General features: G+C 45.5%; 1 protein-coding gene across 7 annotated transcripts in view; it reads left to right on the top strand.

The window, feature by feature from the left end:
* ERG (ETS transcription factor ERG) overlaps window positions 1–24,405 on the top strand; it is a 242,985-nt gene extending 218,580 nt beyond the window's left edge. For 4 of the 7 annotated variants that reach the window (XM_057504584.1, XM_036899228.2, XM_036899229.2 and 1 more), the window contains 7 exons: window positions 2,955–3,158; window positions 3,941–4,021; window positions 5,908–5,979; window positions 13,008–13,076; window positions 13,615–13,671; window positions 14,346–14,393; window positions 21,273–24,405. In XM_057504584.1, coding sequence (XP_057360567.1) covers window positions 2,955–3,158; window positions 3,941–4,021; window positions 5,908–5,979; window positions 13,008–13,076; window positions 13,615–13,671; window positions 14,346–14,393; window positions 21,273–21,793 — 1,052 coding nt within the window. In that variant the 3' untranslated portion in view covers window positions 21,794–24,405. The remainder of the gene's footprint in view (window positions 1–2,954; window positions 3,159–3,940; window positions 4,022–5,907; window positions 5,980–13,007; window positions 13,077–13,614; window positions 13,672–14,345; window positions 14,394–21,272) is intronic. The other 3 variants (XM_057504591.1, XM_036899230.2, XM_036899232.2) reach the window with 3 other exon arrangements.
* Window positions 24,406–27,654: the final 3,249 nt, after the last annotated feature.

The raw sequence follows: 27,654 nt of genomic DNA, 5'->3' as shown, positions 1-27,654 counted from the left end.
CGATTCCTTTCAAGGAAAATCAAACGAGCTGTGACTGCCCTGGCTTAGCAAGGAAAACCAGTGAATGGGCACACGAAAAGGGTGATGGAATGATTAGACTTCTCTTTTTGGCTGTCTCCCTAAGATGTCATGTCGCCATTTTAACATGACCCCAGTGACTTTCAGGGAAATGTTTATGGATTATTTTTAGACTATCTGGTTCCATCATTAAGAGCAGAAAATGCATTCCCAGAATGAACTGATTTCTAGGAAGTAGTTACACCCAAATGTAATCCTTCCACATTGTTAGAGGCAAACCAAACCAAAAAGAAGGGCTTGGCTAATACCTTGTGGTGGGAGTTATAGGAAATGACTGGAGAAGGGAGGAGGGGGACCTCTGTCTGAGAAGTTCTGTCCTCTGGGCAGAACTGAGGAGACAGAGGGCTTGAATTATGGATCACTAAATATTGCCCTGTCTGTATATTGAGGAATCATGCCATGTCATGAGAAAAAGAAGAAAAAAGACCTTTGAAAACAGTCTCGGTTTTGAACATTTTGTCTCTGAATGCAAAATCCTAACCCAGTGACAGAGGGCCACCTGAACTTCCATGAGTCAGACAAAGTTAACCTTCCACATAAGCTGTCCAATTCCACCTGATCAAATTATAAGGGAATATGCACACCTTGCTGTCATTGCTGCCACCTGAGGTTTTGTACATGTTCTGCTCTTTGCATCAGAAGCAGAGTTCCCCTTAGTTTTCAGATTCTATGCCCTGAAGGCTGGTGGAGACTGAGTGTTAACAGTACTGGTAGAAATCCAGTCCTAACTGGTGGAGTTGGAGATGCACATGCCCTGCGACCCAGCCATTGTACACGCAGGGCCTCACTCTCTGCCAGCACATCCCTGAGTTCAGCGTGTGCACAGATCGTCTGAGAATCCTGTGAAAACGGGACTCTGATTCAGCAGTCAGGGGTGGCGCCTGAGAGTCTGCATTTCTAATGAGCTCTCAGACAATGGTACTGCGTTCCAGGACCACCCTCCGAGTAGTGAGGCCCTGGGGGTGATGGTCCGAACTGCAGCTGCACATTAGAAATACCTGAGGGGCTTTTACCGGTCCTGATGCCCTGGCTCCCTTCCACCAGAAGTCAGAATCTCCGCGGGTGAGACCAGGCTTCAGTGGGTCTCCATCTCGGTGTTATTTCTGCGTGGGGCCCCGGCTGTGGACCAGCACACATTCCCTCACACGGGCACCGGGAGAGAGATGCAGGAGTGCTCACCGATAAGCATACTGAGCATATTCATATGGGGGTGCCCAAGAGCTGTTTAAATGGTTGAATATACCAGCATGGGTTAATTTGGACAGAGGTTGAACATCCAGTTCTGAGTGCAAAAAGCAAGTCAGGGACCTCTGTGTTCACTTAAAAAATGCAAACAGTATATATAGGCGGTATGGTAAGAGTATTCAAGTATGTGGCAGGATGACGCATAGGTCAGCTTCAGAAAGTGGCTACTCCTGGAGTGTCCTGGGGGAGATGTGATGGCAGTGGTTTCTATTGGATCTGAAAGAATTTCTTCCAAATTAAAAATGACATGAAACAGAAAGGAGTGAATGAAAGGAGGAACAGAGGGACGGCGGGAGAAACAGAAGGGAAAAGAAAGGAAAGAAGGAAGGGAAGGAGGGAGGGCAGAGAACCCTGGAGGTAGGGCCATCTGCTGTTTCTTACAAATACTGCTCTTTACTCTGTGAACTACAGTTGTATCCCATCAGCACGCTACATGCCCCATTCTTCAGTAGCCAGAAACATTGGTAAGACCAAACAAGGTTCTAAAACAATTAGCTAAAAAGTGATTCAAAAGTGTGATGCATTCCTGTGCCTGACTTTTTCACCTGCGGTGTGATCAGAGCATGTGGCTTGCCTGACCTCCAAGGGCCTGTCCAGAGAACCCGGGTCAGGGCTCTCCTTGTCCACGTAAAACAGCCACAGAAAGCAGACGCAGCCTCCGAGGTGGCAGCCAGTTGAGAGTTGCTGGGATTAGAAGTCCGGGCTCCTGTGCGCTGCCCCTGAGTCTGTCAGTGCCAGGGGACCCGAGGGAGGAGCCCCATCTGACCACTCTGACTCCCCTCCCCCAGGCCGCCTGCATGGGGTGGTCCCGGCTTGTGTTCTGCTGGCTGTGGCCTGCTCCCGCTCCCCGGGGCCCCGCCCTCCTGGTCGCGCCTGGGTCCCCTCACATGGTGGCAGTGGAGCGTGACGCTGGCGTCTGCACCCTGCGGGGTGTTTGTGCTCCACAGCTGTGGAATGTGATGGTCACGCAGGCAGCCCTGGCTGCTGCAGGTGCGAGTCAGGTGCCAAACCAAGTTCTGTGCAAGAGAAGCGTGTAACTGACAGTGCTCTGTCAGAAACACAAGCTCAGGGGAGGTGCCTGGTTTTTGGCTCACTTAGTCTTTATTTCCAGTTCTGTGATCTGCATTGTTCAGAATTTTGCACAAGTGCTGTTTTCTTCCCTTCTTTTTTTTGTAGTCTGTAATGAGCATCTCCCTGATACATGTTGCTAACTCTTATTTCCATACAAAGATATCAGTAGTTTTCCAAAGGAAGAAAGTTTCCTTCTTTTTCCATTTTTAAATGAATAAGTAAAATTGATAATAAGTGAAAAATATGAATAATGTCCCTACAGGAAACTTTAGATTTTCTGAGTAACACAGGGGCAGGTGGTGTGTATAATCCTAAACATTTAGAACAATTCACTTTAAAGACAATGATCTGTGGGTCACTGTGAGTCTTTTGGTGTTACTCTTTCCCCCAAGACATTCTCTTTTGACCACGCACTGATCTGGCTTGAGCCGCACTTCTGCGCAGGAAGTGGGGGCTGCCCTGGAGAGCTGGGGCGTGGGGGGAGGAGACCCGCCTGGGGGACGACCGTGTCCTGAATGAGTCCTCAGGAGCTGACCAGTCACGTTTCCATCCCCTTTCAGACCCTACGCTGTGGAGTACAGACCATGTCCGGCAGTGGCTGGAGTGGGCAGTGAAAGAATATGGCCTCCCCGACGTGGACATCTTGCTCTTCCAGAATATCGACGGGAAGGAACTGTGCAAGATGACCAAAGACGACTTCCAGAGGCTCACGCCGAGCTACAACGCCGACATCCTGCTCTCCCACCTGCACTACCTCAGAGAGAGTAAGACGCCCCTGGCCACGCCGACCCCTCAGAGGGTCTGGTCCGGTTCATCCACAGTGTCTTTCTGCCCTAAGTCAGCTCCCATTCAGGGTCTGAGAGTGAACCGTTAGGAGGCACTGACTAGGTGAATGCGTTTTGAGAAATAGTCAGTTTGTAGGAGAAGCCAAAAGACACCTCAGCCTTCCGCTGCTTCCCCCAGTGCCCCCTCAGCCGACAAGATCACATGTCGAAGGGAATCAGAGCTTTGTCGGGTCGCACAGGGGAAGCCTCGCAGTGCCCCAGTGAGATGGAAGCATTAGGAGAGGCCCTACCTGATGGGAACTGTGGGCTTACCTTCCCTGAAAACAAACCCAGTCCCGTTCAGATCGCACCTGAACACAGAATGAGGGGAGCTCTCACTCGGTTCCATGAGGTGTGGCTTGGCTGGGCAGAATGGGAACGCGTGTTGGCGATGAGAGGCATGACCCCACCGTCCGCTGCATGCTTTTATTCAGGCACAGGCATGTTGGAAGGAGATGGAAGTAGTGCAGCAGTGGGTTGGTGTCACTCTGGTGTCAATGCTTTGCCTGGCATCCCAGTCACTGGTTCTTGAATTAAATCTGGGTCCCCTCCTAGGTTTTAACACTCTAACAAGTAGCACGGCCATGGAGAGATTTCCCAGCAGCCCGTGATATTAGGATGGGGGGCATGTTTTTCTTCTTTCTTTCTTTTTTTTTTTTTTAAGGAAGGTGATTCTCTCTCTTTTTTTTCATTTTGATGTTGCCTTTTGTTTTGTTTTGTAGCTCCTCTTCCACATTTGACTTCAGATGATGTTGATAAAGCCTTACAAAACTCTCCACGGTTAATGCATGCTAGAAACACAGGTAATGCCGGCCCTGTCCTTCCCTGCAGGACAGGTTAGGGGCGCGTCTTCAGGTTGCATGCTCTAACGGTGGGACGTCAGGGTGCCAGAAGACTGGCCACAGGGCTCTGTGCCGGAGGTAATTCAGGGGCAGCCTTTGGTTTCTGAGCACTCCCCTGCTCCCTTTGACAAGACAAGGATATTTTTTAACCGGGAGACATGCAGAATTAGCCTGTAGCCACAGCCTTTGCTCACTTTTGCTGGATTTACAGTCTGCTGCTGTCAGTCCCCAAGTACACACTGTGCAGACTGTAGAAACTAGCGTGTTTGACGGGAAGGGGCCCTTAGCATTCTCTCCTCCTACCCTTTCCATTTTTAATTCTCCAAGGAATGTTTACTAGGACAAGCAAGAGTATTATTTTTTTGGTAAAGTTTGAGGCCATTTGACTTGTCTTCGGTTTTGTCACACAGACTGGGTACATTTGCAAAAGGCAGTAGGATGGAATGTTGGTGACTTTTGGGGGCTTTTGTTGAAAGGGAAGCTGTGCTATAATTTTGGAGGATATGAAGTTAGTTACTAACCAAATGCCTACTCTGCTGTCTCTAACCACTGAGTCTGCATTTTGTTGATTTTTCCAATTTTTTTGCCTGAGACTAGTAGAGTTTAATACTGCTTCATCCTGTCTAACATCTTCCCTTCCTGTCACAAAGAGGCCGCGCGTAGAGGTTGGGCTTTCTTTAGATGAATGAGCTCCTGGGTGGCATCCATTGCCTTCTTCCTGATAGAGACAACTAGAGAAGCGTGCCCACAGGCTGCTCACCCCACTGTGTCAGCCTGCAGGGACCCTGTGCCCCCACCCAGGCTAGGGAAGAAGCCATCCATCCAGTACTGGTAAAGCTTAGGTAACCCCGTGTAAGCAAGTGCCCATCTGAAGGTCAGCCCTCCCAGAGAAATCCAGCAGTGTTCCAAATATTTGCCATTTTATTTTAAAATGTATAATGTGAGTGAGTCCAGGTTTGAGCATTGCAGTGAAATGGCTATTTGATCTTGGTCCTCAATATTCAGAACATTGTGCTTTTAATCGAAAGTAAAAAAAAAAAAAAGAAAAAAAGCTTGGAGTCGGTAGTATACTTTTTCAACATGCGTGACACACATCAGCCGATTAATGACCTTGTGGCCAGAAATAACAAATAACTTAGACAAAGTAATTTCCCTCCCTTAGGAAACACCTTTGAGCGGCACACATTCTCTGATAATTTGACAGTCTTTAAAAAAAATACAGTGAGTGAACGTTTCAAGAAAGCTCTGACTTTGTTCGTTATTTTAGTTATTGTTAAACGTAGAAGCAACTGAAGAACATGACAACCAATTCCTAACAGACTGAACTGCAAAAGGGGATTTTTCTTCAGCTAACAACACAAGTGTTGATTGCGAGAGAGAAAGGGAAGACATGCATTTGAATAGAAATGGGGATTAACTTTTAATAAGATCCATATATTCTTTGGCAAGATATTTATAATTCTTTGGTCCTCTTTTCCAAGGGCTCTGTAAAATGTTTTATGGATTTTTACGCAATCTAAAAATGAAAACATATACCATAGAATTTTTTTTAATAAGATGAGATTGCTGGAGGGTGGGGACACAGAGGGGTTTCAGCAAGAAGTTGTAAAATTAAAACACATGACACCCGAAAGCAAACGGGGTGCTGTAGCCCTTCCTGTCTCCATCCATCAACAGAGTCTGTTTCTGACCCTGTGCCTGTCCCAGCCTCCTGAAGACTGGCATGGCAGGTTCAAGGAGGTCCCCTCCCTCTGTGGTCACGGGGCAGAGTAGCTTTGGCACTGTTGCTGAGACCAACAGCCGCAACCAAAGACCTTCACATGTTTTGTCTTTCCTTTTGTCTGCAGGGGGTGCGGCTTTTATTTTCCCAAATACTTCAGTATATCCCGAGGCTACGCAAAGAATTACAACTAGGCCAGGTACGAAAACACCCCTGTGTGATCTGTTCATTGAGAGACGCCCCAGGAGGTCCTGTGAGATCTGTGGCCTAAGTCACGTGATTCAGAGCATGCTGATACTGGATCTGATGCGAGTCCTTAACAGTTTTATTCAGCCTCCGTGCATTTGCAGCCTAAGCCTGTTTCACTCAGAGATCACACCACAGGTCCCTGAATTCAAAGCGCATCAGCCCCTTAGCTAGCTGCTCTGGAAGACAGACAGACAAAGATGGCATCCCAGGTGCCTGGCAGTAAGGAATCTTTATGCTTTTGAGTTAATTGAAGGACGTAAGTGTAATCCTCCCTTCCTGGGGTGACCAAGCGCAAAGCAAGAACAACCGCATAACACTTGTGACCTGCTCCCAGCCTGTCACAGGGGTGCAGAGCAGAGCACGTAATAGATAATATTTACATGTGACTCTCACTTTATGTCTTTCCTGACAATGATTTCATTAGGCAATTGATTTATATGTCATTCATGAAAAAAAATATTGTCAAGTGCCTATTAGTGCCAAATACAATGTTAGATTCTGGAAATGTAAAAATGCACCAGATGTCGGAAGGCTTCCTGTCTTCAGAAGGCTGGCCTGTTCATCCTGCGGGAATCCCTGGAGTGCCTGTGTGTGCCAGCCACGGAGGGTACAGTGGGAGCAAGCTCCCAGGACGCGAAAATGTTTCTCCACAAGGTCTAGACGTTCCAGTAGAACCAGCTAGAGCCAGAGACAGACTCACATGCATAAATAGTTCCTCTTAAAGGCTGGCAACCTAGAGCCAGAGAGGCATGCGCGTGTGAATGTTGAACTTAAGTCACTGACTTTGCAGGAGAGGCACCACCTTGAACAATAGGGGCTGTAGGAATTCCAAGGATTCACCCCTCCATGGAATGGAGAAGGAAGCTTTCAGGGGAAGGGCCACTGCCAGAGGAGGGCTGGGTGCTTCCAGGTGGGGAAGGAGGGGGAAGGCTCTCAGATCAGAGGCAGCCTGGCTCAGATGTCTGTCCTGTCCCTGGGACTACTGCAGCCCCATCAGGGATCTAGAACTCACGTCTTCTTAGACTCAGGTGATCGCCGGTTGACCTCTGGCCTATGTCCTGGCCACGCAAGTCTCAGTCTGAACTGGTCCCAGGGTACTAAGTGTGGCACTGCTGGTTTTTCCCAGTGAGAAAGGCTGGAGGCCGTGTGCCAGCCAGCACATGTGAAGAAGCTTCTCGGAGTTCTCACCCCGACACGGCCTTGGTGCTGCTGCAGTGACTTGAGGCTGGAGATGTTCTCTTCTCTAAACTCAGAGAAAAGGAAGCCTAGCAGACAGGCTTCATCGGAGTGCTTAGCTACCCCTGTCATGTTAAAGATCTCACAGGCCGTTTAATCATGGGCAAGAGCCAGGGTCTAGAGGAAACTGGACTGGCCCTGAAGAAACCCACATGTGTATTGAAAATGGAAAACAGAAATGCCCACTTTACTCTAGCTCTAGAGATTTCTGAGTTTATCCCTAGTAAATGTATCCCTGGGAAAGCAGAGGAAGTGTAGGAAAATCACAGTGAGTTTGTGAGCATCTCAATGATGTTTTCAGCCATATTTAGAGAAAGAGAAGCTGTCTCTAAAACATTTGGCCAGCATTTGTTCGTTTGTTTGAAACTATCTCACAGATGCCTCTGACTGAGTTGTGAGAGCCAGGGATTGTGAGCTAGTGTTGGAGTTGTGTCAAAAGATGACAGCATTGGTCAGATCAGGTGGTACAGCCCAGCGGTCAGACCAGCCAGCCGGCTGCTGGTCGCTACGTAGAGAGAACAATGGATCCTGGAACGACTATGTCTTTTTCATATTTTAGGACATGCTGGGTTTGGAAGATAAGGCCCATCCACCTGTGTGGAGGGGGAGTGCCTGGGAGGGTGCTGGATGGGACACCCCCCTGTGCTTTGGCCAAGGGAAAGAGATGGGTGCCAAACTCAGAGGCCCCTGGCATGGCTCTGATGGTTCTCTTCCTTAGGCCCATTATTTGAACATGATTTGGGATAGATCACACTTCCCTATGTCCATCACCAGTAAAGTATGTTCCTGAGACTTAATTTGTATCAAAAATCCCTGTTCTGAAGACTACTGCTATGATGGTGAAGGAGATACATATGTCAGTATCTGAGCCATGAATTTAAGTCACACTGAACAAGCCAGGGGACTCTTTGCTGTAAGCCAGATTTAGGAATTTGACCTTGGAGAAAAGAATTATTTATATGCCTTGGGCGGACCAGTGACCAACCTTGAAGGCCTGTAACGGTGCAAATAGAGAATTGCGGGATGGCAGTGGGTGCTACGAAGCTGATTCCTGGGAATCAGTGGTGCCCTGTGGTCAGCAGACGTCTGACTGCTTTCAGAAGAGGTCGTTGTTGACTCTTCTTGGGAAAGGTCCTTGGGCCCTGGGGATAGAGACAGAGCTCCTTCACCCTGCACACGTGGTGTGAGTGTCATGATCCTCATGCCACCCCTTTTCTCGAAGCCCGCATCCAGGGGAGCAGAGCCCGCCTTCCCCATGCGTGTCATCCTGCCGCACCCTGTGTCCCAGTGCTTCTTTCCTTTCTGCCCCAAGTAAACCCATCCCTGGGCTCCTGCCCCAAAATACCTTTTCTTCTTTTTGTGACTGAACTTCCCCAGGCGTCATTTATCCTGACGGCTCACCCTGTCAAGCTGCTGTCATTTCAAATGTAGCTCACAATTGACCGAGACTGTTGAGTGACCTGACAGAGCGCCACAGAAAGGTCATTCTATTCCTTTGTCCCTGCCTCATCCCCTTCCTTTCAAGTTTTCCTGATTTAAAATGCACCCTCTTTTGTGGTCCTGTGTTGAGTTAGCCTGTAAATACATTTCTTCTCTATTCTTAAAAAGTGTTAACATGTAGACATATCATTTTATATCCTGTTTGTTATGATCAATTATTTTATGGCATTGTGTGTACTTCTCGGGTTGTGTCAATTTGCTTCCACATGCCTTTTCCATCTCCCCCATAAGCACCCTCCTCCTTTGATGAACATATGCCTCTGGAACTGTGGCCCCTTGAGATCTCAAGTGGCATAAATAGAGACAGGTCTGATTTGTAGATGTTTGCAAACTGGATTTTGATCTTGTGATGTGCCACCCACCTGGCATCTTGGGAGCAGTCTATGTGAAGTTCTGGTGGGTGACATGGAGGACGTTCTAGAACCCCATTGTTACCCCCCAGTCAGCATGGCCTTCCATGTACCATGAGAGACATCTAGGGTGTCATCAAGAAGACTGGACTGCTGACTTGACATCTCGTTTTCCACTGTGCTCTGCAGGTTTCTCTGATTCTTAAGGTATTCCTCCATTCGCGTTCACATCACCAGTCAGAGCAAGACAACACAACTAATGCACTTCCTCCTCCGTGAGGTGCTACGTAAAGCCTGTGTCATAGTAAATGGCTAAAAATGCATGCTTTTTTCCCCCCTGGCTATAATATACCCACAGAAATCTGCAAATCCTGGCATCAAGGGGCTGCGGCATGCCCCCACATCTCTAGGTTTTTGATAGAAGATTCTAGAAATAAGTAGGAAACTGGAGGAAAATAAGAGGGAGAGATACTTAATCATGTTAGGTTGACTCTAAAGATTCCTTCCATTAAACAGCGGTTTATAGATTGGTTCTGGGCAGTATCTTTCTGTCTTTGCCATTAGATTCATTGAAAGCAGGCAGATACTCATCCTTTCCCATCCAGCCTGGCCAGGGACCATTGTAAATGTGTCATGGATCCCACAGGCCATGAGGGATGAGCTCTCCCACGCTCCGAGTTCTGGTCCTTTGAAAAATAAACTGGGTGGGTGGTCCTCAAGAGGGCAAAACGCTGTTCTTCAGTGAGCTTGGTGAAAGGAGAACAGGACTTGTTTAACTTAGCCCTGCAGGGAAAGCAGCAAGGGCGTCGTCTTGAGCCACGGATGTCTGGGGAAGGGAGTAGGTGGAAGGAGGAGTCTCATTCAGAACCAGGAACCAGTCCTAGCCCGGTAAATAAACAAAGGGGTTGGCGTGGAGGGGGCCAGCACCAGTCAAGCTCTCTGTGGTTTCATGTGTTTTGGTCTGGATCAAGGCATATAACACACTTCTGTGGTAACCCTAAGCTGCCTAAGAAATGGCTTTTATAAAGCTCAGTTTTTAAACACAGTCTGTTGCAGAAAAAATAGCAGAACCAATGCCAGAAAGCAGCCTTCCCTAACACAGGACCTTCTGCCAAGGGTATGAATTAATTACCTTGATGGTCAAAGTTGAATAGAAATGGAGAGTGTGTTGAAATTGATCAGTTCAACAAAAATTTCAACAAAAAATTTAAATGTAAAATACATTCTTATTAGAAGCCCTATGAACTACTCATCAATAAGGGATGAATAGCAAGTGTATATATAACTAATAATTTTCCAAGCAGCCAAAGAGTAGAACTACTCAAAACTGCCTCTGCTTTGAGGTGGTGTCATTGCTGCAGGTCACAGTGGCTGGTCTCCCATCTGTGCAGGGCTTTAGCTCAGCACTTCCCAGTTCACATCCCACAGGAGGGAGGCTTGGTGCCCACAGCATGTGATCGGTAGCTGATAAGGAAGTGCTGGACCAGACGTTCATGAAGGAAAACAAAAGCCCACTTATCTTCCATGGCTATATGTTTATGAACATGTTCATCATTGCTCACATAAACATCTCAAATTCTTGGCTAGGAATCAGGCTTAGGGCTGTGTAGGTCCTGACTTATTTTCAAGGGAGGATGGGACATGGTTATACACCCTAGGAAGGATTTTATGAATAAAGAGTTTCAAAATATTTTTCTATGAATAGTTCGGTGTTTAATTTTTTCCAGTCACATGTCATGAGGAATACGTTCATGTTTAAAGTAGTAGTGGAAAGTCTACTGACACTGGCTATTAATTCCATTAGTATTCTTCTGTTCAGGTAAAAGCATTCAACCTATCATTATTTTTACACATTTATATATTTGTATTGACACAGACAGCATTTCTGAAATCACTTTCTGTAGGAACACAGATTCCTAGAAAAGAGTGATGGAGGTCATCTAGAATGGGCTTTCTGAAACTTCAGTGCGCACCCAGCTCACCTTGAAGTGACCTTGGCAAAATGCAGATTCTGGGATCTTGGTAAAGTGCAGAATCTGATCAACCTTAGATCTGGAATGAGATTCTGCACTTCTAACCAGCTCCCAGATGTCAGTATTGCTGGTCTGTGGACCACAAGAAACAAGGATCAAGAACACATTTTTGCTATCTTGCTTTTTCATTTGGTGAAGAGAAGCCCCTTATTGATGTGCATGTGTGCTTCTGAATTAGGTTAACTGCTGCTAAGATTACCTTACTAGTGGATTTCTCTTTCTGAAACAATGCTCAAATTGAAACTCTGGCTACTATTGTTTTTAGACAAAATGCAACTGAACGAGAATGTGTGTGCCAAGTGCTCCCAGAGACTTAAGTTGAAATTTATTTGTAAATCGATAGTAGCTGCAGATTTAATTCCCACGTGCAACCCCAACACCAGAAAAATGAGACTTTGAGGAGCTGGGTGGGAAAGGCCTAGGGTCCAAAAATGCAAAAATGCCAGCTGAGAGGGAGTGGTGAACAGCAGCAGAGTTTAAAAACAAAAATTATCTAACGCAAACAAACCTCTGGAAGGTAGCATTTCACAGACCACACTAGTCGAGATGCTCATAGCCAAACAGACCAAATAAATTAAGGCATTCTGTGTTGAATTTCATCTTGCATTTCATTGCTGTTCTCTGTGGGATATGAAAATGGGAAGAGACACATCTTTTGCAACATCGTCAAGCTTTTTGAAGATTGACCCACCCAAAATTGCCAATTTTAAGCAAGGTAAATGATCTGTTTAAAGAGAGGCTTAAAACTAATTTTAAGAGAGATTTTTACAGCATCTCCAGGTGTCTGGCACCAGAACACCTGCTGAAGTATCTGGCTTCAGCTTTCACTTGGCTCATAATGACACATGGCATTGAACTGAGACCCATCAATCCAAGAAGGCATAGTTGTGAAATGGTTTTGTAATCAGTCTGCATATAGAAATAGCTTTGTGTATGCACAGTTCGTAAGAGCATGCATAATATTATTTCTGGAAACTGTTCTTGAAAGAAACTTGCAATGATTTAGAATCTTCATAATCATTAATAAAACTTGCCCTGAAGATGCAGAAGTATAGTTCTTAAATTTGCACATGCAAAGTGTGATGGTTCATGGGACAAGTGATAATAGATTTTAAATACAAAGGAGTCATTTGCATATACTAAAGCTCTTATGGTCATTGTTAACATGTGGGTGCCATACTATTTCAGTCTTGCAACTGATGTCATGCAATTCATTTTAGAGATATTCCTAATCATTCAGAGGAGAAAGAGTACACATTTGTGGAGAAAACTAGACAGTTAAGACTGATTTAATATATATGGGTGAGATTATAAAGGGAAATGCAGGGTTGTAGAGAGAGACAGCTGGCAAATAAGAGGATAAGAAGGTAGTGCTAGTTTTCAAGGAAGAAGAAGAAAAAGAAGGAACGTGAACGTCATTTGGTGGATTTAGGGGCAGAACTTGAGCAAAAATTGGTTGATTCACCAAAGTTGCAGGCTCTGTTTTGGATGGGTCATGAGGATAATAAAGGGATGAATTTAGGTCAGTCCCAGTTAGAAGGAAGACAAATTAGATTGTAAGAGATTTTATAAACGGCCTTGACCTATGATTGCAGGCAATTACCTAAGAAGAGTCCGCAAACTGCAAGAATCTATCAATGGGAATATTCAAGTTAATGGGTGAAAATATTAGCTCAATAAAATATACAAAATTATCATTGTAAATAAAACCCAAATCTAGTGGAATCCACGTTGAATGTATTTTTGGATTACTGGATTTTTTGCATGATATTTATTCTAATAAACATAAAACTAAAAAACAAAGTATCTATTATAAAATTACATTATCGATCTTTTAGTCAATTTATTTGTCTTTACAGATTTACCTTATGAACCACCCAGGAGATCAGCCTGGACTGGTCATGGCCACCCCACCCCCCCATCAAAAGGTACAGTGCTGGCCCCCACAGCCTCGCTTCTTTCTCTTTTGGGGTTGCACCGATTTCCAAACCAAAAAGAAATGAATGGTGTAATGCATTTCGATCTAGACAAATGTACGTCTCATGGGATGTTTAAGAACAGATGTAAATACTGGCTGATTTCCTAATCTTGGGCCGTGTTTAAAAGTACCCCTTGTTTTATTTTCCTGGTGGTTTCCCTTTATCTGTTTATTTTAGACTGTGATTCATTTCAAGCTGTTTTGTAAGCCATCTCAAATTCTTCCTTTTGGTTTTAGTCTCAGAACAAGTGGAGTACAAATAAATTTTTTAAATAATTGAAAGTGCCCTCCTTTTTGTACTACAGTGTCTAATTTACATTTGGTTTCATTAGAGAGGAAATTCTTTCCTTACCATAGATGTTTATTACAAGAGTTAGACTATTATGTTAATAACTAAGGTAGTTGATGAAATGGTGGTACAACAGCATCCAAGACTAGTGGCCCATATAAGTTTTAGCTAATCGTCTCTTTTGTGTTTGGATTTTCAGCTGCTCAGTCATCTCCTTCCACAGTGCCCAAAACTGAAGACCAGCGTCCTCAGTTAGGTATGTTTCAGGGAACTTCTCAATGGCCATTAAGTGAAGAAACAGGTCTAGAAGCGTATTTCTAAAATGTGTCACCTTCTCAACAAACTGAATGGTTACTTTTTCTTCTTCATGAATCCCTCATATATAAAAATGGGGACCAGATTATCAGTCTACTCAACCGGGATGACTTGAGATTTTGCTAAAACATTTCCAAAACCTGGGCAGTCAATACAGAGAAAGCATTCTGCTTGCACACAGGTGACTTCTTTGCGACCTATGAATCTATTTAATTTTGCCTTTGAGGCCGCATGTGGTGATGTCAGCATTTATGCCAAGCCCAGTATGCAATGGAAGGCTGCTGTTGCCGGTGTGTCCATCAGCACAGCCAACATGGCCCTGGGGCCAAGTGGGGACTCATTGCACACGTGCCCTGTTGATATCCTGGGATGGCAAGAGCCCTGGCCTGGTGTCGGGAACCCTAAGCCAAGTCTGAGCTCTGCCACCAGATAGGAGGCTGTTAGCAAGAAACTTCTCAATCCCATGTGACATATTTAATACAGGAAGTGGTGCTAGGTGACTTTGGCATGGGGAATGTTTAACTGTGAAATCTGGAAACTCAAGTGGGTCAGTATTGTGTCTGCGGTTACGTCATACCACGTCTTTGGAATTTGACTTGTTTTCTTTTGCTATAGATCCTTATCAGATTCTTGGACCAACAAGTAGCCGCCTTGCAAATCCAGGTGAGACACTGCTGATGATTTTGCTTTTACACAGTTACCTTTTTGGCAGTGGCTATCTTGAAAGATAAATTTGTATTATGAGAAATCTCTTCAATGGAACAAATTTTAGTTTTAGGTCTCACTATATAATTTGCCTAAGAGGAAAAAAATGAGTCTGGTTATCAATTAAGAGTTTAGCTTCTTCAGAAAAGAGCATTATTAACTAATCCAAGCCCTAGGACTGCTGTACAAAGCACCACAGACTGGGGGCTTAGACAATAGACATTCATTGTCTCACAGTTCTGGAGGCCAGAGGTCCAAACTCAAGGTGTCGGGTGTTGGCAAGGTAATTCCTTCTGAGAGCCATGAGAGGGGGCATCTCTCCCAGACCTCTGCCTTTGGCTGGTAGATGCCCATCTTCTGCCTGGGTCTTCTCGCCTGGTCTCCCCTCTGCATATGTCTCCGTAAAATTTCCGCCTTTTATAAGGACACCAGTCATATTAGATTGGAGCCCACTCTAAGACCTCACTTCAACTTGATCAACTGGGTAAAGACTCTATTTCCCAATAAGATCACATTCTGCAGTACTGGGGGCTAGGACTCCCAACATGTGAATTTGGTGAGGGACACAATTCAATCCATCACACAAGCAGATAAAATAAGATTTTAAAAGGAGATCCTGAATCACAACCGAAAGACTTCAAGTTGAAGATCATCTTCAATGAATGCTCTGTTTCTGAACTTAGGTGCTAGAAGAAAGTGCAGATCCTTTTCTGGCCCATTTGTAACCCATACCTTGCCAAGGATTGTCACCTGTCATCACATTTCAGTGCCAACCAAATTATTTTATTTGTTTGTATTCAGATCAGAACCAGCTGCGCTGGCATCAGTTTCAGAAATTCACAGCATATGCGGTATTTTTTCAACAGCAAATTCAGATGCTAAGATGTCACAGACATATTGCAAGCACAAGCTGGAATGTGTATTTCCCAAACATTGAGGCCAAAATAGGGTTGGAAATGGGAAAATTCAGTTTCAGTCAGCAGAGATGCCTACAGGGGAATCTATCCTTTGAGAACATGACATATCATTACCGACTGTCTATATCTTTGGCATTAAATTTTAATGCATGTTATAATTCAGGAATTTTTTTTAAGCATCTGGGCAATTAGAAGGGACTGGGACCTAATCAGGTGTTCAATAATTATTTGTTGAATAAATGGATGCAAGGAATAAGGCAATACCATTTTGGATCCTCAAGGAACTTACATTCTGTTGGAGAAATAGGCTCAGGTATTTACAGCCCTGTCCAAACCATGGGGCCACCAGCTCTGTTCTCTTCTGTGAACACCCAGCGGGGCGCCAAGCCTCCGGGGTCTCGGTCCCTCCTCATACATGTGCTCAGCGTTCCATTTGCAGCTGCTTCCATCACCATTCAGATAAAAATGAGCACTATGTTTTGAGATTATTATTATCAGTCATGCTTCAGGAAGACTGATCTGGCAGCAATGTTCATAACAGATTAGAAAGAGGAAAAGGACGGAAGCTGAAACACTCTGGGAACATTAATACAATCATGTGAAATAACAATCACATAGCTCCCGCCCCATGTAATGCCTGGGCATGTCAGTGGTCCCATCTCATAACAGCCCTCGGAGGTCATTATCTTCATCCTACAGAAGAGAAATCAGATCCAGAGACATTAGGTAATTTTCCCTGGGCTGCACAGCCAATATGAAGGGAAGCCAGATTTGAACCGTGACTGTCTCCAAAGTGTGCTTTTATTTTCTTGCCCTACACTGCCCCTGACTAAGTACGAAGGATGCAGGAGGGCTCAGAGAAAAGGGGCCAAGAGGATAGAAAGAAAGGATTTCCATTCAGTTTAAGGATCATTTAGTGCACGGGATGATGGGTCAGGGATGAAGAGGAGGAAGGTGTCAGGCTACCAACAAGACCAACTGACCTTGTCACTCACACAAGTTGGCTAAATGAAAGACATATCCACATCCGTATTGTCAAAGCTCATGGGTGTGGCTGGGTGAAAGCTCACGGACAGTAGGGCCAGAGCATCAGCTCTCATGATGGCACACTGGTGCAGCCTGGAGATGCCCGCTGTGGGAAGAGGGACCTGGGCAGGGCAGGAGGAGACTGCAGGCCCATCACAGGCCTGAGAGAACGTCTGGGCTCATAACACATCGGCAGCACTGGCCTGGGGAGCAAAGGACCAAGCTTTGTACCACTGAGGCCCTTCTTGTTGGGCCTGGGGAAAGTGGCTACATCCAAGTCCTGATGTGAAGGTAGAGACTGCTTCTGCCTTGTGCATAGAGGCAGGCCTCCCCACCTCTCCTTAGGCTGCGAGTCAGTTGCATTCATGTGGCCTTTCCCCATGAAACCAGAATCTTTTATCTTGCTGTTAATGATAATGCATCTTCCTGTTTGATTCTATTTTCCCATTCTCTGATAAATAAATCCTTCACCACTTAAAATTGCTACCTTTGCTCTTTATACAGGGCAGCCTCTTTTTACTCATTTTAAATGGAAAGATGACATCATGCAGTATGAATGTACAAGATGCTAACAGCATCTCAACATGCCCAGAGTGAATGTTCATTTGGTGCACATGGGACCACATTTCTCCTTTTGAGAGAAGTGAGTCCCTGTGTTACTAGGTCGTGGATCAGAGATGAGAGACCCGACTCTTTTATGTCTCTCAGGATGGCTGAGGACTCAGTGTGGCTCCCCTAATGAACGGAAATTGCCTTTCCAGGGCAGAGCTTTCCTGGGTTACATTCAGTGGCTCCCTTGATATTAACTAGGTAGTCTTTAATTGTGGGCCTTAAAATGTGTCCTGCTCCATGCCGTACCAGAGACTGATTTCAGGGATCTTTTCACATTTCTTAGGAGGGAGGAGTGTCCCGTTTTCCACTGGGGACTTCCCAATCTCCAGGCCCAGGGTGGGGATAGTTTGGGGGAACGTGAGAGGATTGTGGAGCTGTGTGCAGAAACCAGGCCCGAAAGCAGTGGCCAGTGCAGTAATTCAGCATCAAAACCTGGTGTCCGAGTTCCAGCCCTTTCTGACAGTGTACAAGATAAGTCGCTCAACCTCTTTGGGCTCTAATTTCCTCATTCTCACAATGGGCAATCACATGATTCTTGGAGAGATTAAAGAAACACATGCGAAATGTTTGGAATGGTGCCTGGCACATTTTGTGGATTATTAGCCAGCCCCAAGAACACTGTCCCCAGCTTCGACACAGGGGCTCCTGGGGACACGTGTCTTCCTTTCTGCATCTCCCGGCTCTAGGCAAAGGGTGTACCTTTCTTCAGATTCTGATTTTCAGCCAAACAAATCATGTAAGAGTGTTCATGTACTGAGTTTATCCTCGTGGTGACCCTGCAAGATAGCACTATTATGTCACCTCCAGTTTTGCAGATGAGGACCCTGAGGCGCAGAGAGCTGGGCGAGCTGCCCAAGGTCCCCAAGGGGGCCAAGCCGGGATCAGCTGAGAGTGCCAACTGCACAGTGGTGCTGCCAGCCACCCTGCTACCCTGTCCGCCCTACAAGTCCTATCTGAGCCATGTGGGCAAAGGTCTTGATCTCAACACGGTGGAGGGTCCAGGTGTGCACATGGCGTTTTCTGCAGCACCCCAGCACCTGGAGGAAGTGGCCTCAGACACTGCCACCAGAATGCTCGCTGGGCACCTCTCTGCCTTATTTACTGCAGCGTCTCTCCTACTTGACCCACAGCTGCCGAGTCACTCCCAGCCCCGCTTGTCTCTGTGGTTTGTAAACCGCTTTGGTGTTTTGCCCATTTTTATTCAGTCTGGTTCTCTTTGCTGCTGTTCCTCTTCTTTTCTTTCAATCCCATTAAGAGACTACTATCCTAAAAATTGAAGGTTGTCTTTTGGAGCCACGCGCCTCTCTGCTGTGACCTACTGGTCACTCCTGTAGCTAGCTGGTAGCCTCCAGCTTTGGTTTTTAACCCCTGTCCTGGCTTTTTGGGTAATTACGCTGCACACAACTAGGATGAAAGTAGCTAGCTAGTCTTTACTGATGTAGCAAGAATATTATCAAGATACAGTGAGAAAATAAGTATGAAGGGTTTTACCCAAGAAAAGTGACCTCTGAGGTGGGGAGGACAATGCTGTTTGGATGCAAGGTCTGTCTTGTAAGAGCTGCTCCGTGTACTTGGGGGTGTGGCGTGCATGACCCCAGCCACTCTCCTGCTTCCTAAACCTCAGTTATTCATTTTGGAGTCCCTATTCTATATTCCAAAATGCACCCTTACAGCACAGTAAGTGTTCATGTTTTGATAGGAAAATAAGAATTTAATAAATTGCTTTTGAAATTCTGTGGCCATGAGTAACTCATTTAGTTTATCATTGACTGTGATTCTCAATAACCATTGCGCATCCTGGGGAATTCTTGTACAGAAAGAAAATCTGCTCTGTACCTGCATGCAGTGGGTTTTGTTACGAATATTAAATGTAACAGTTAATGAGCTTGACATAATGTTACAGTTTATACCATTTACTTAAACACTAATTGCTTTCGCACTTACAGTTTTGTTCTCAGCTTTGAAAGCTGATGAATTTTCTTTCCAGATCTCTTATTCCCACAGACCCTTGAAATGCTCAGAGGCCTAAGCCCTGTGTCTTAAAGGCTGATGGGTAAAATAGTCAAGTCTATTGAGATATTTATTGTGCATCCGTCCTTTGAACCTTGAGTGTCCAGCTATGAATTTAGGTCCCTGACCATCTAATTCTTCAGAAGTGGGAGAGACATGAAACCACTTTTGTCCACTAGTTCTCTCCTATACATATTTATAAAGGAAGTTGATAAGTTCATAAGAGCAAGGGACAGATTCCTGAGAGGCAGTGCCAAGGTTTGAATGGATACTAAGTATCATTTTGGCTGTTTAGGAAGGTCTGTGTATTTATACAAAATCTGTGGACTCGCTCTCCCTGTGGGAAGAGGTTGACAGTGAATATTTATTCTCAAACAACTCTATGTATTTTTATTGAAGCATATGTTAGACTGTTAAATCAAAAATCCATGTTTTTCCCTATTCCCAGGTCATATATTGAATTTTTTTTCAAGCAGTAAGCCTTTGGTTACAGTACATATACTAAAACCATATGCTTCACCCATACCCCTCTTTATATTTTTTGAAATGCATATTAATGAAATGTTGGGGCAACAACATTTGATTGAGAACAGTTTGAATATGTGGTCCCAAAAAAGCAAAGGTTTCCATTGCAATGGACGACAAGCTGTTAATCCATTTCAAATGTGTCTCTAGACTGAAAATGATAATTTTCCAGAACATTTTTAGAAAAGGCTGACCTTTCTCATGATGCTCTTGTATGGATGGATTCGTGAACATATCCATTTACATGTAGCCAAGGTGGAAACAAGGATTTATGAGTTGGACAATTTATACAGGGAGTTAGTGGGAAGGCTTTAGAGAAAAATGAATTTATAATTGATTTTTACATTACACTAATTCTCTGAATTGTTACCAGTTAAAGTTACTTTAATCACTTTATCACTTCTATTGGCATTCACTGGTAGTATAATAAAATGTAATCTTTTTGATAATAAGCCCAAGGCAGGGCCGTAGCTAGTGTGTGGGAGGAATGACCTACCTCCACCCATTTTCAAAGCTTCAGAAGTCTGTTCAAGACACTTTGGCTTCCTTGGTACTCAATAGTACTGTTGCTATTTACAGGTGTCTCGCCTTTAGAAAGCCATAAATCATCTTCAAGTATTGTAACAAGGTGGCTACAATGATGTACCAGGATTTTTATCTGAATGTAATAAAACTTTAAAGGGTTGAGTGAACTTGGTACTGTGGACACCCGGCTAACTGAGATCTCACTAAGCGGGGGTCTCGCTCCGCTCCCCAGGAGGGCCCGCCAGCTCTCGCTGCTGCAGTTTTTCTTTTGGAAACTCTTCACACAGTTGGCATTGCCCCGCAGGGGCAACACGTGGATTTCCGTTACGATGCATTTGCCCAAATACTGGAAATAGGTGATCTGGTTTGAAAAAGAGCCAACTTTTTTCTAAACTTCCTCATTTTGAGTGGGTTAATTCTGTTCTAGGAAAAGTTTTGACAGAATTGCTTGCTGGGTGCCAGCAAAATGTTATGTTAGAAATAACGGTGTTTACTTCCATTCTCTATTTTTTCCATAAACTTTTAGGAGTTCATTTCCTAATTCTGACTTGTATTATTTTATTTGACCTGGCCAATATAAATGGCATTATGTCATTATTGCCATCAACACGATGACATTTTCGCCTCACAAAATAGGAAAAATAATCCCTTCCACCCCCAAAACACAAAGTTGGCCTTGACTTTTTAAAGGAAGCCAGAAATGGATGAAACCAGCTTTGCCCCATAGGAATTCTTTGCATTCCTATGGACAAACTTGGGTCTGTCCATCAGTCTCAGAGTCACCAAGGAGCGCCGTCTTAGGTCACACTCCCTGGGGGCTCGAGATGAGGGTGCTCGTGCCTGTGATCAGTAAGTGTAAGCTCTCCGACGGGGAGGCGATGAGCAGGACAGGGAAGGGAAGAGCCAGGGACCTCTGGCCTTAGCTAGAGCCCTGCCTTGTCTGACCCCGGGGGGCTCTGAAGCACAAACAGCATCAGTGGCCTGGTCCTTTCAGGAGCGGGGGACCAGCCTCTACCTCTGTGGGGTGGGTGAGGCACTCCTGTTCAGCTAAGGGATGCTGTCTGCTGCAGAGCGCTGGAGGGCAAGAGCAGCCACTGAGGGACGGGTGCATGGGCCTGGGGAGGGGGGTCTGGGGGGAACACCAGGGCACCTGAGTCTGCTCCGGGGTGGCAGACCCAAGCCCGTTCTCACTGGTGTTTGCTTCTCTCCCCCGCCTCCGCAGGGAGCGGACAGATCCAGCTCTGGCAGTTTCTCCTGGAGCTGCTGTCCGACAGCTCCAACTCCAACTGCATCACCTGGGAAGGCACCAATGGCGAATTCAAGATGACAGACCCTGATGAGGTGGCCCGGCGCTGGGGAGAGCGGAAGAGCAAACCCAACATGAACTATGACAAACTCAGCCGCGCCCTCCGATACTACTATGACAAGAACATCATGACCAAGGTCCATGGGAAGCGCTACGCCTACAAGTTTGACTTCCACGGCATCGCCCAGGCCCTGCAGCCCCACCCTCCTGAGTCCTCCCTGTACAAGTACCCCTCGGACCTCCCCTACATGGGCTCCTATCACGCCCACCCGCAGAAGATGAACTTTGTGGCCCCCCACCCTCCGGCCCTACCTGTGACATCATCCAGTTTTTTTGCTGCCCCAAACCCATACTGGAATTCTCCCACTGGAGGCATATACCCGAACACGCGGCTGCCAGCCAGCCACATGCCTTCCCATCTGGGCACTTACTACTAAAGACCTGAGACAGGCCTTTCCCAACGACATGCAATCGCCAATAAATTGCCACAAACTCTAATGGAGAACATGAATCAAAAGTGCCTCAAAAGGAATGAAAATGCTTGACTGGGGCTGGGAAAGGAAGGCAGGGGAAATATCCAAAGACTCTTAGGGGGAGGGAAAAAGTGTTGCTTAACTGTTAGGTCAAAATGGGGAGGATGCTAGAAACGTAATGTATATGGACATACAGTGTGTGGACCGACCTTGTGAAAGACATTGTAAATAGAAGCAGGAAGTCGTAAGGACAAAGTGCCGAAGAGTGCTCCTCAGCAGCGCGTGGACCCGAGAACAGGGCAAGGGTCCTGCTGACACAAACTGGGATCAACTGAAAGCCATAGACGTAAGGACGGTCTCGACCTAACGTACAGTCGATCATGCCATTTTAAGGGAAACTACCTGTATTTAAACATAGAAACATATCAAAAAGAAAAAAGAACAAAGACAAGAGAGACAGTGGCCCATCGGCAGACACTGATGCGGGACTCATCCGCACTTACTGTTTTAGGTGAGATCACATTCATTCCATTGGATGGAGAGCTACCAGCTCTCTCACACTGTGAAGCCAACCCAAAGTCTCCAACCTTACAGTATTACAGGAACTCTGAGCCGAGCAGAGGGACCGAGGATGTGGACGGAGAGTGGGTGTGTGGGTGCAGACTGAGGGGTGGAGGAGGTGGAAGACGAGGCAGCAGAGAAGGAGGGGTAAGGACTGGGAAAGAAACTTCTCAAGCCGTCAAGACTGGACTTAGGGCAGTCCTGGGAGCATGGAGAGGGCGTCATGGAGCCTTGAGGTTTGACGCAATCAGTGTTAGGCCAAACCCAGGGTCATGAGGAAGGACACAGCGTCATGGAGGAAGCGGACGTGGTAGAATTCAGAAACAAAAATATGCATCTCTTTTGCTTGTTTGTTTGTCAAAAGAAAAATTTAACTGGAATTGTCTGATATTTAAAAGAAACATTCAGGACCTCATCATCACGTGGGGGCTCTTTTCCCCCCCGGGGTCAGGTAAGAGAACGCCTTCTTGGCTGCCACCATCCGGAATCACCCAGGCGTTTGGGTTAGACAGGCTCCCGTTTTCCTTTTGAGTCGCGAACGCTGTGCGTTTGTCAGAATGAAGTATACAAGTCAATGGGTTTTTTTTTTCCTTTTTATATAATAATTATATAACTTATGCATTTATACACTACGAGTTGATCTCGGCCAGCCAAAGATACACAACAAAAGAGACAATCAACGATATAATGTGGCCTTGAATTTTAACTCTGTATGCTTAATGTTTACAATACGAAGTTATTAGTTCTTAGAATGCAGAATGTATGTAATAAAATAAGCTTGGCCTAGCATGGCAAATCAGATCTATGCAGGAGTCTGCATTTGCACTTTTTCAGTGACTAAAGTTGCCTAATCGAAACTTGTGCTGAATGTTTGGGTTTTATGTTAGAATTTTATTCTGACCACAAACTTGTACCAGTGAGAACCAAGCAAACAGGATGTTTGGCGCCCAGACAGCAGTGGCCTCTGCAGGTCCTTCTTGCCCACTCTGTTATGCCTCACCCCTGCTGGAGCAGAAGGATCAGAGGTTTCATGTCCGAGACTCCATACTGAGGCCCCAAATGGAAAGAGGCCTCTAATGCTGAAGTCATAATTGAGCAATTCCAGATCAGCACCCAGTCACAAGTCACCCTTAATTCCTGCTATGATCACGAAACATTTGTCAAAGGGTGAACAAGCTATTGCTCTTAATACAAATTGTATTATTGTTGGTAAATAAAGCATCATGGCTACTGCGATTTCTCGCTTTAAAGAGACAAGGGACAGCTTCTAAATTTGCCATTTGACTTTTCTTTCCGAGGCTGACCAGCTGACTGTTCCATTAACCTTCGCACAGCGGGATAACCTGGGCACCACGGTTTGGGATTCACCAGCCCTGAGCCTGACATATGAGCAGACATTGTTCATTTCTATGATCTCGAGTCAGTTCCCCTTGACATCTCTTCTCTTCTGTGTATCACAAACGCTGCCAATCTTGACCAAGGCAGTTTGAGAGGGAGAATACACAGCAATGTGAAAGGGAGCCAGCCTGAGCAGCTCCTCAGCCAGAGTCAGTTTCTGAATTGGCCCATTTCATAGCTGTCTGGGGGCTTGTTTTGCACTTTGTAATCCTTTTGCTATGATTAAATGAAGTTGCCAAACCTCTGTGCTATGGGTATTTTGGCAGTGGTCTTTAAAGTCGGTAGGATCCGATTACCAAAGCTTCAGACACTCGGCATTACTTGGATGGATTAAAAGAAATCCAACCATCAGTCATTTTGCCACAGCTTGGGAGAGAGCCACAACATGCCTGTATCTCCTTAGGGAAAATAAAGAAATAAATAAATGCTTAAAAGCTGGCAGCTGGTGTGACCCAAACTGTCCTAATGGAAAAGATCACTCACTTTATTTTGGAATGCCAAGTCAAGGCACACCTACGTTCTGCATATAAATGCAAATCTACTCAGGTTCCACTCAATCCCACTCTTTCAAGATTGTATCATGAGAAAAATAATAAAAATAAGACATGATTATCATATTCACGTTTAACAGATGTTTTTAGTTAGATTCCCTCCCACCACCATACAGATTATTAGCAAACTGTGTGACAAGCATCCACAACTGGGGTGATTTTGGATAACATGATAATGCTGAGTTCCCCCAAATAAGTAATTTTTAAATTATGTGTTAAAATAACCCTTGCTTCCAAAGTGCTCTCCAGTTCCCACCCGTAATCACACAAAGACCCTTTTTCTCTCTCTGCTTCTCCCCCCTCTTGGTTTGCCCTGATGTGTGCTCACCATCCCAGCATGATCTCCCCTCTGCTGGCAAGAGATCTGTCCTCTCTTCTTGTCTTAAACAACCTGTTGGGCTTTGCATTTGGAGGGATCCCCACAATAGTGTTTGGCATACTTGATGCAATCCCCACATATTCCTACACCTCGGCCAAGCTTCAATTTTTGTCCCCAGGCTGATGCCTTTGCCAAGTCTTGGAGGGGTTCATGGTAAAGTGAGTTGTCAGGTCTGATGCAGTCGAAGGAACCTGTGCTCCTCCTAAGCACCTGCCACCTCAGCACAAGGCCCAGAGGAGCATATGCCCTGACAGCAGGGGCAGCACAGACTGCTGATGCCTGGGAGCTGCACAGGCAACTAGGGCAAACACACATGCCCTGCAGGCTCGCACACTGACCTTTTATTGTGGGAGCAGGAGAACACAATTGTTTAGAAACCTGGTTTAATTGCTCTCTCATCATGCCACCCAAGTAGAAGTTCTGGGATGACTGCAGAGAATAAAAAAACACTTTGGACTACTCACAGGTATATCAAGAACTGTTCTTTCTCTTTAACTTAATCTTATTTTTTTTTTAATCTTGCTAAAATGTTTTTCTATCAAATGAAGAAAAGGTTGGACATAGAAATCAAATATTAAAAATACCTAGAAACAGTTTATTTATCATAAAGCAGTGGTTCTCAAAGTGAGGTCCCAGGGCCAGCAACGTCAGTCGCCTGGGAACTTGATAGGCATGCAAATTCTCAGACCCTGCCCCAGACCTCCTGAATCAGAGCTTTGTGGGTAGGGCCCAGCCATTGGTTCCAGCAAGCCTTATAGGTGATTTGGAGGCATGCTGAAGTTTGAGACCCACTGCAGTGGAAGAAAAGATAACCTGTGTCTATGTGTACAATATTCATGAAATCTCAATCCCATGAAGTTTGTTCTGTTGCCACATGAAACTGACTATTAGGGATACCAGTTTACTCTGGCAATGTCATCTTGAGTTATGGTCCCTCTGAGCAACTCTCCTCCCCGTTACTGTTCCCCTGTGTATTAGTTATCTACTGCTTGGTGACCACAAACTCAGCAGCTGGAAACAACATGTGTCTATTATCTCACAGTCTCCATAGGTCAGGAGTTCAGGCACAGTGTAACTGGTGCTCTGCTCAGGGTCTCAATCAAGCTAAAGTCAAGGCATCAATCAAGACAGATCTCCTTTGAGACTAGGATCCTTTCCCAAGCTTTCAAGTTTTCCAAGCTTTCCAAGAATTCAGTTACTTGCGATTGTAGGACTGAAGTCCCATTTCCTTACTGGCTGTCAGTTGGGCATCATTCTCAACTCTTGGAGGCCATTTAGGGTCCTGGCCACACGGACTTCTCCACAGCATGGCAGGTGCCCCTTCAAGGCCAGCGGGAAACTCTCTCTCGCTTCCAGTCTCCCCAGTGTCTTAATGGCTCACCTGATTAGCCGAGGCCCATCAGGGTGACCTTTTTTTATTAACTCAGAGTCAATAGATTAGGGGCCTTAATTACATGTGAAAAATTCCTCTTGTCAAAATTCCTCCTTTTATGAAAAAAGGAAATAGTTTTTCATGTTCTATAGACACATTTCCTATAAATGTGTTCCATAGACACACATAGCATATTTCCTAAAGAAAATAACACAAAAAAAGCCAGAATTTCATTCGGAGAGGACTTCATAAAACAGTTTGGAGATTTCACAAGGTCATGACTGGCAGAGTGAGCCCAGCCAAACAGTACTAATTAAAAGATCAACATTCATCTGGAAAGGAGGTCCCGGGGACTGGTTCTGGGCCTCTGTCCTTGACCTTACTTATTCATACTTTATTAGGATGAGGACATAGAAGATTCAAGGAAGACAACTCCAGATGCTCAGGATCCCAAAGAGCAGACTAAAGAAATAGGCAAGTTTAACAAATTTACTGGAACTTAATGATGTTAGGACCTGCAATCTGTCAGAAAAGCACCTGCGAATTGGACTGACTGAGCAGAAGCCCATGTGGAAAGAACTTCAGGGTTTAGAGATGACAGCAGTGAAATATAGAATAGCCAGCATATAATGAGCAAAGTGGCAGATGCCACACAAAGCACTTCAAACACATTATATCACTACTCCTTCCCATCGCCCTCCTGATGCAGATTAAAAATAAAAATTCTGACACTCAGATTCAACAGTCTCCCTAGCTCAAGGTAAGAAAGAGAATGAACTAAAGCTGGTCCAATACTATCTGACTCCCAGCCTCTACTCTTAACCTTAAGCTGTTTGTCCCATATTGATGAGGCATGGGAGATGACATGACTGCCCGAGCTTAGGGTGCATTGTCTAAAACAGGCCGTGAAAGAGGACTTACTTATTCTGCTTTGAACTGATTCCACCATCAATTCTGGGCATTCCCCTGCAGGGGGACATGGGCCAGCTAGAGCGGGCCCAGCGAGGAGAGCACAGGGGAATGAGGAACCCGTGACTCTGCCATGGAAGAGTAACCGGAGGCACTGTTGGCTGTCTCCAGCGGAAGCAGGACAGTTACAGCCAGCATTCCAGGACCCAGTAATGGTGTGTAGCAATGTTAAGCTGTCTTCCTCAGTGTGCATGTATGAACATCCAGAAAGGTAACATCTGGACCAAAGCAGGACTCAACAGGGATGCCCACTGGCCAAACTCAAGGAAGGACCTTTTAACAGCCAGTGAGGCTCTGTACAGAATGGCCAGCCTTTGCCCAGGAGTTCTGGGTGTGGGTGTGCCCAGGTGGACCCTGTGGCTATTGCCCAGGTGGTTAGCAGCACTCGGTAAGTGGACTGCTTGGTGTTCAGGTCTTCATCAGTTCTATGCAGTTCGGGTTCTGCAAAGTGATTAAGTGTCATAAATATGTGAACACAGCCCAGGGAAGAGAGTCTGAAACGCATGATAGCTTAGGAGCCTCACCGTGATCGGTGTACTCCTTGGTCCCATGGGCATGAGCGTATTTGGAGGTCGGACATGATGGGCACTAGAGA

Source organism: Manis pentadactyla, chromosome 1, assembly GCF_030020395.1.
Source record: "Manis pentadactyla isolate mManPen7 chromosome 1, mManPen7.hap1, whole genome shotgun sequence".
Lineage (NCBI taxonomy): Eukaryota > Metazoa > Chordata > Mammalia > Pholidota > Manidae > Manis > Manis pentadactyla.
The sequence above is the reverse complement of the archived record's forward strand: the minus strand, read 5'-3'. Positions and strand labels throughout refer to the sequence as shown.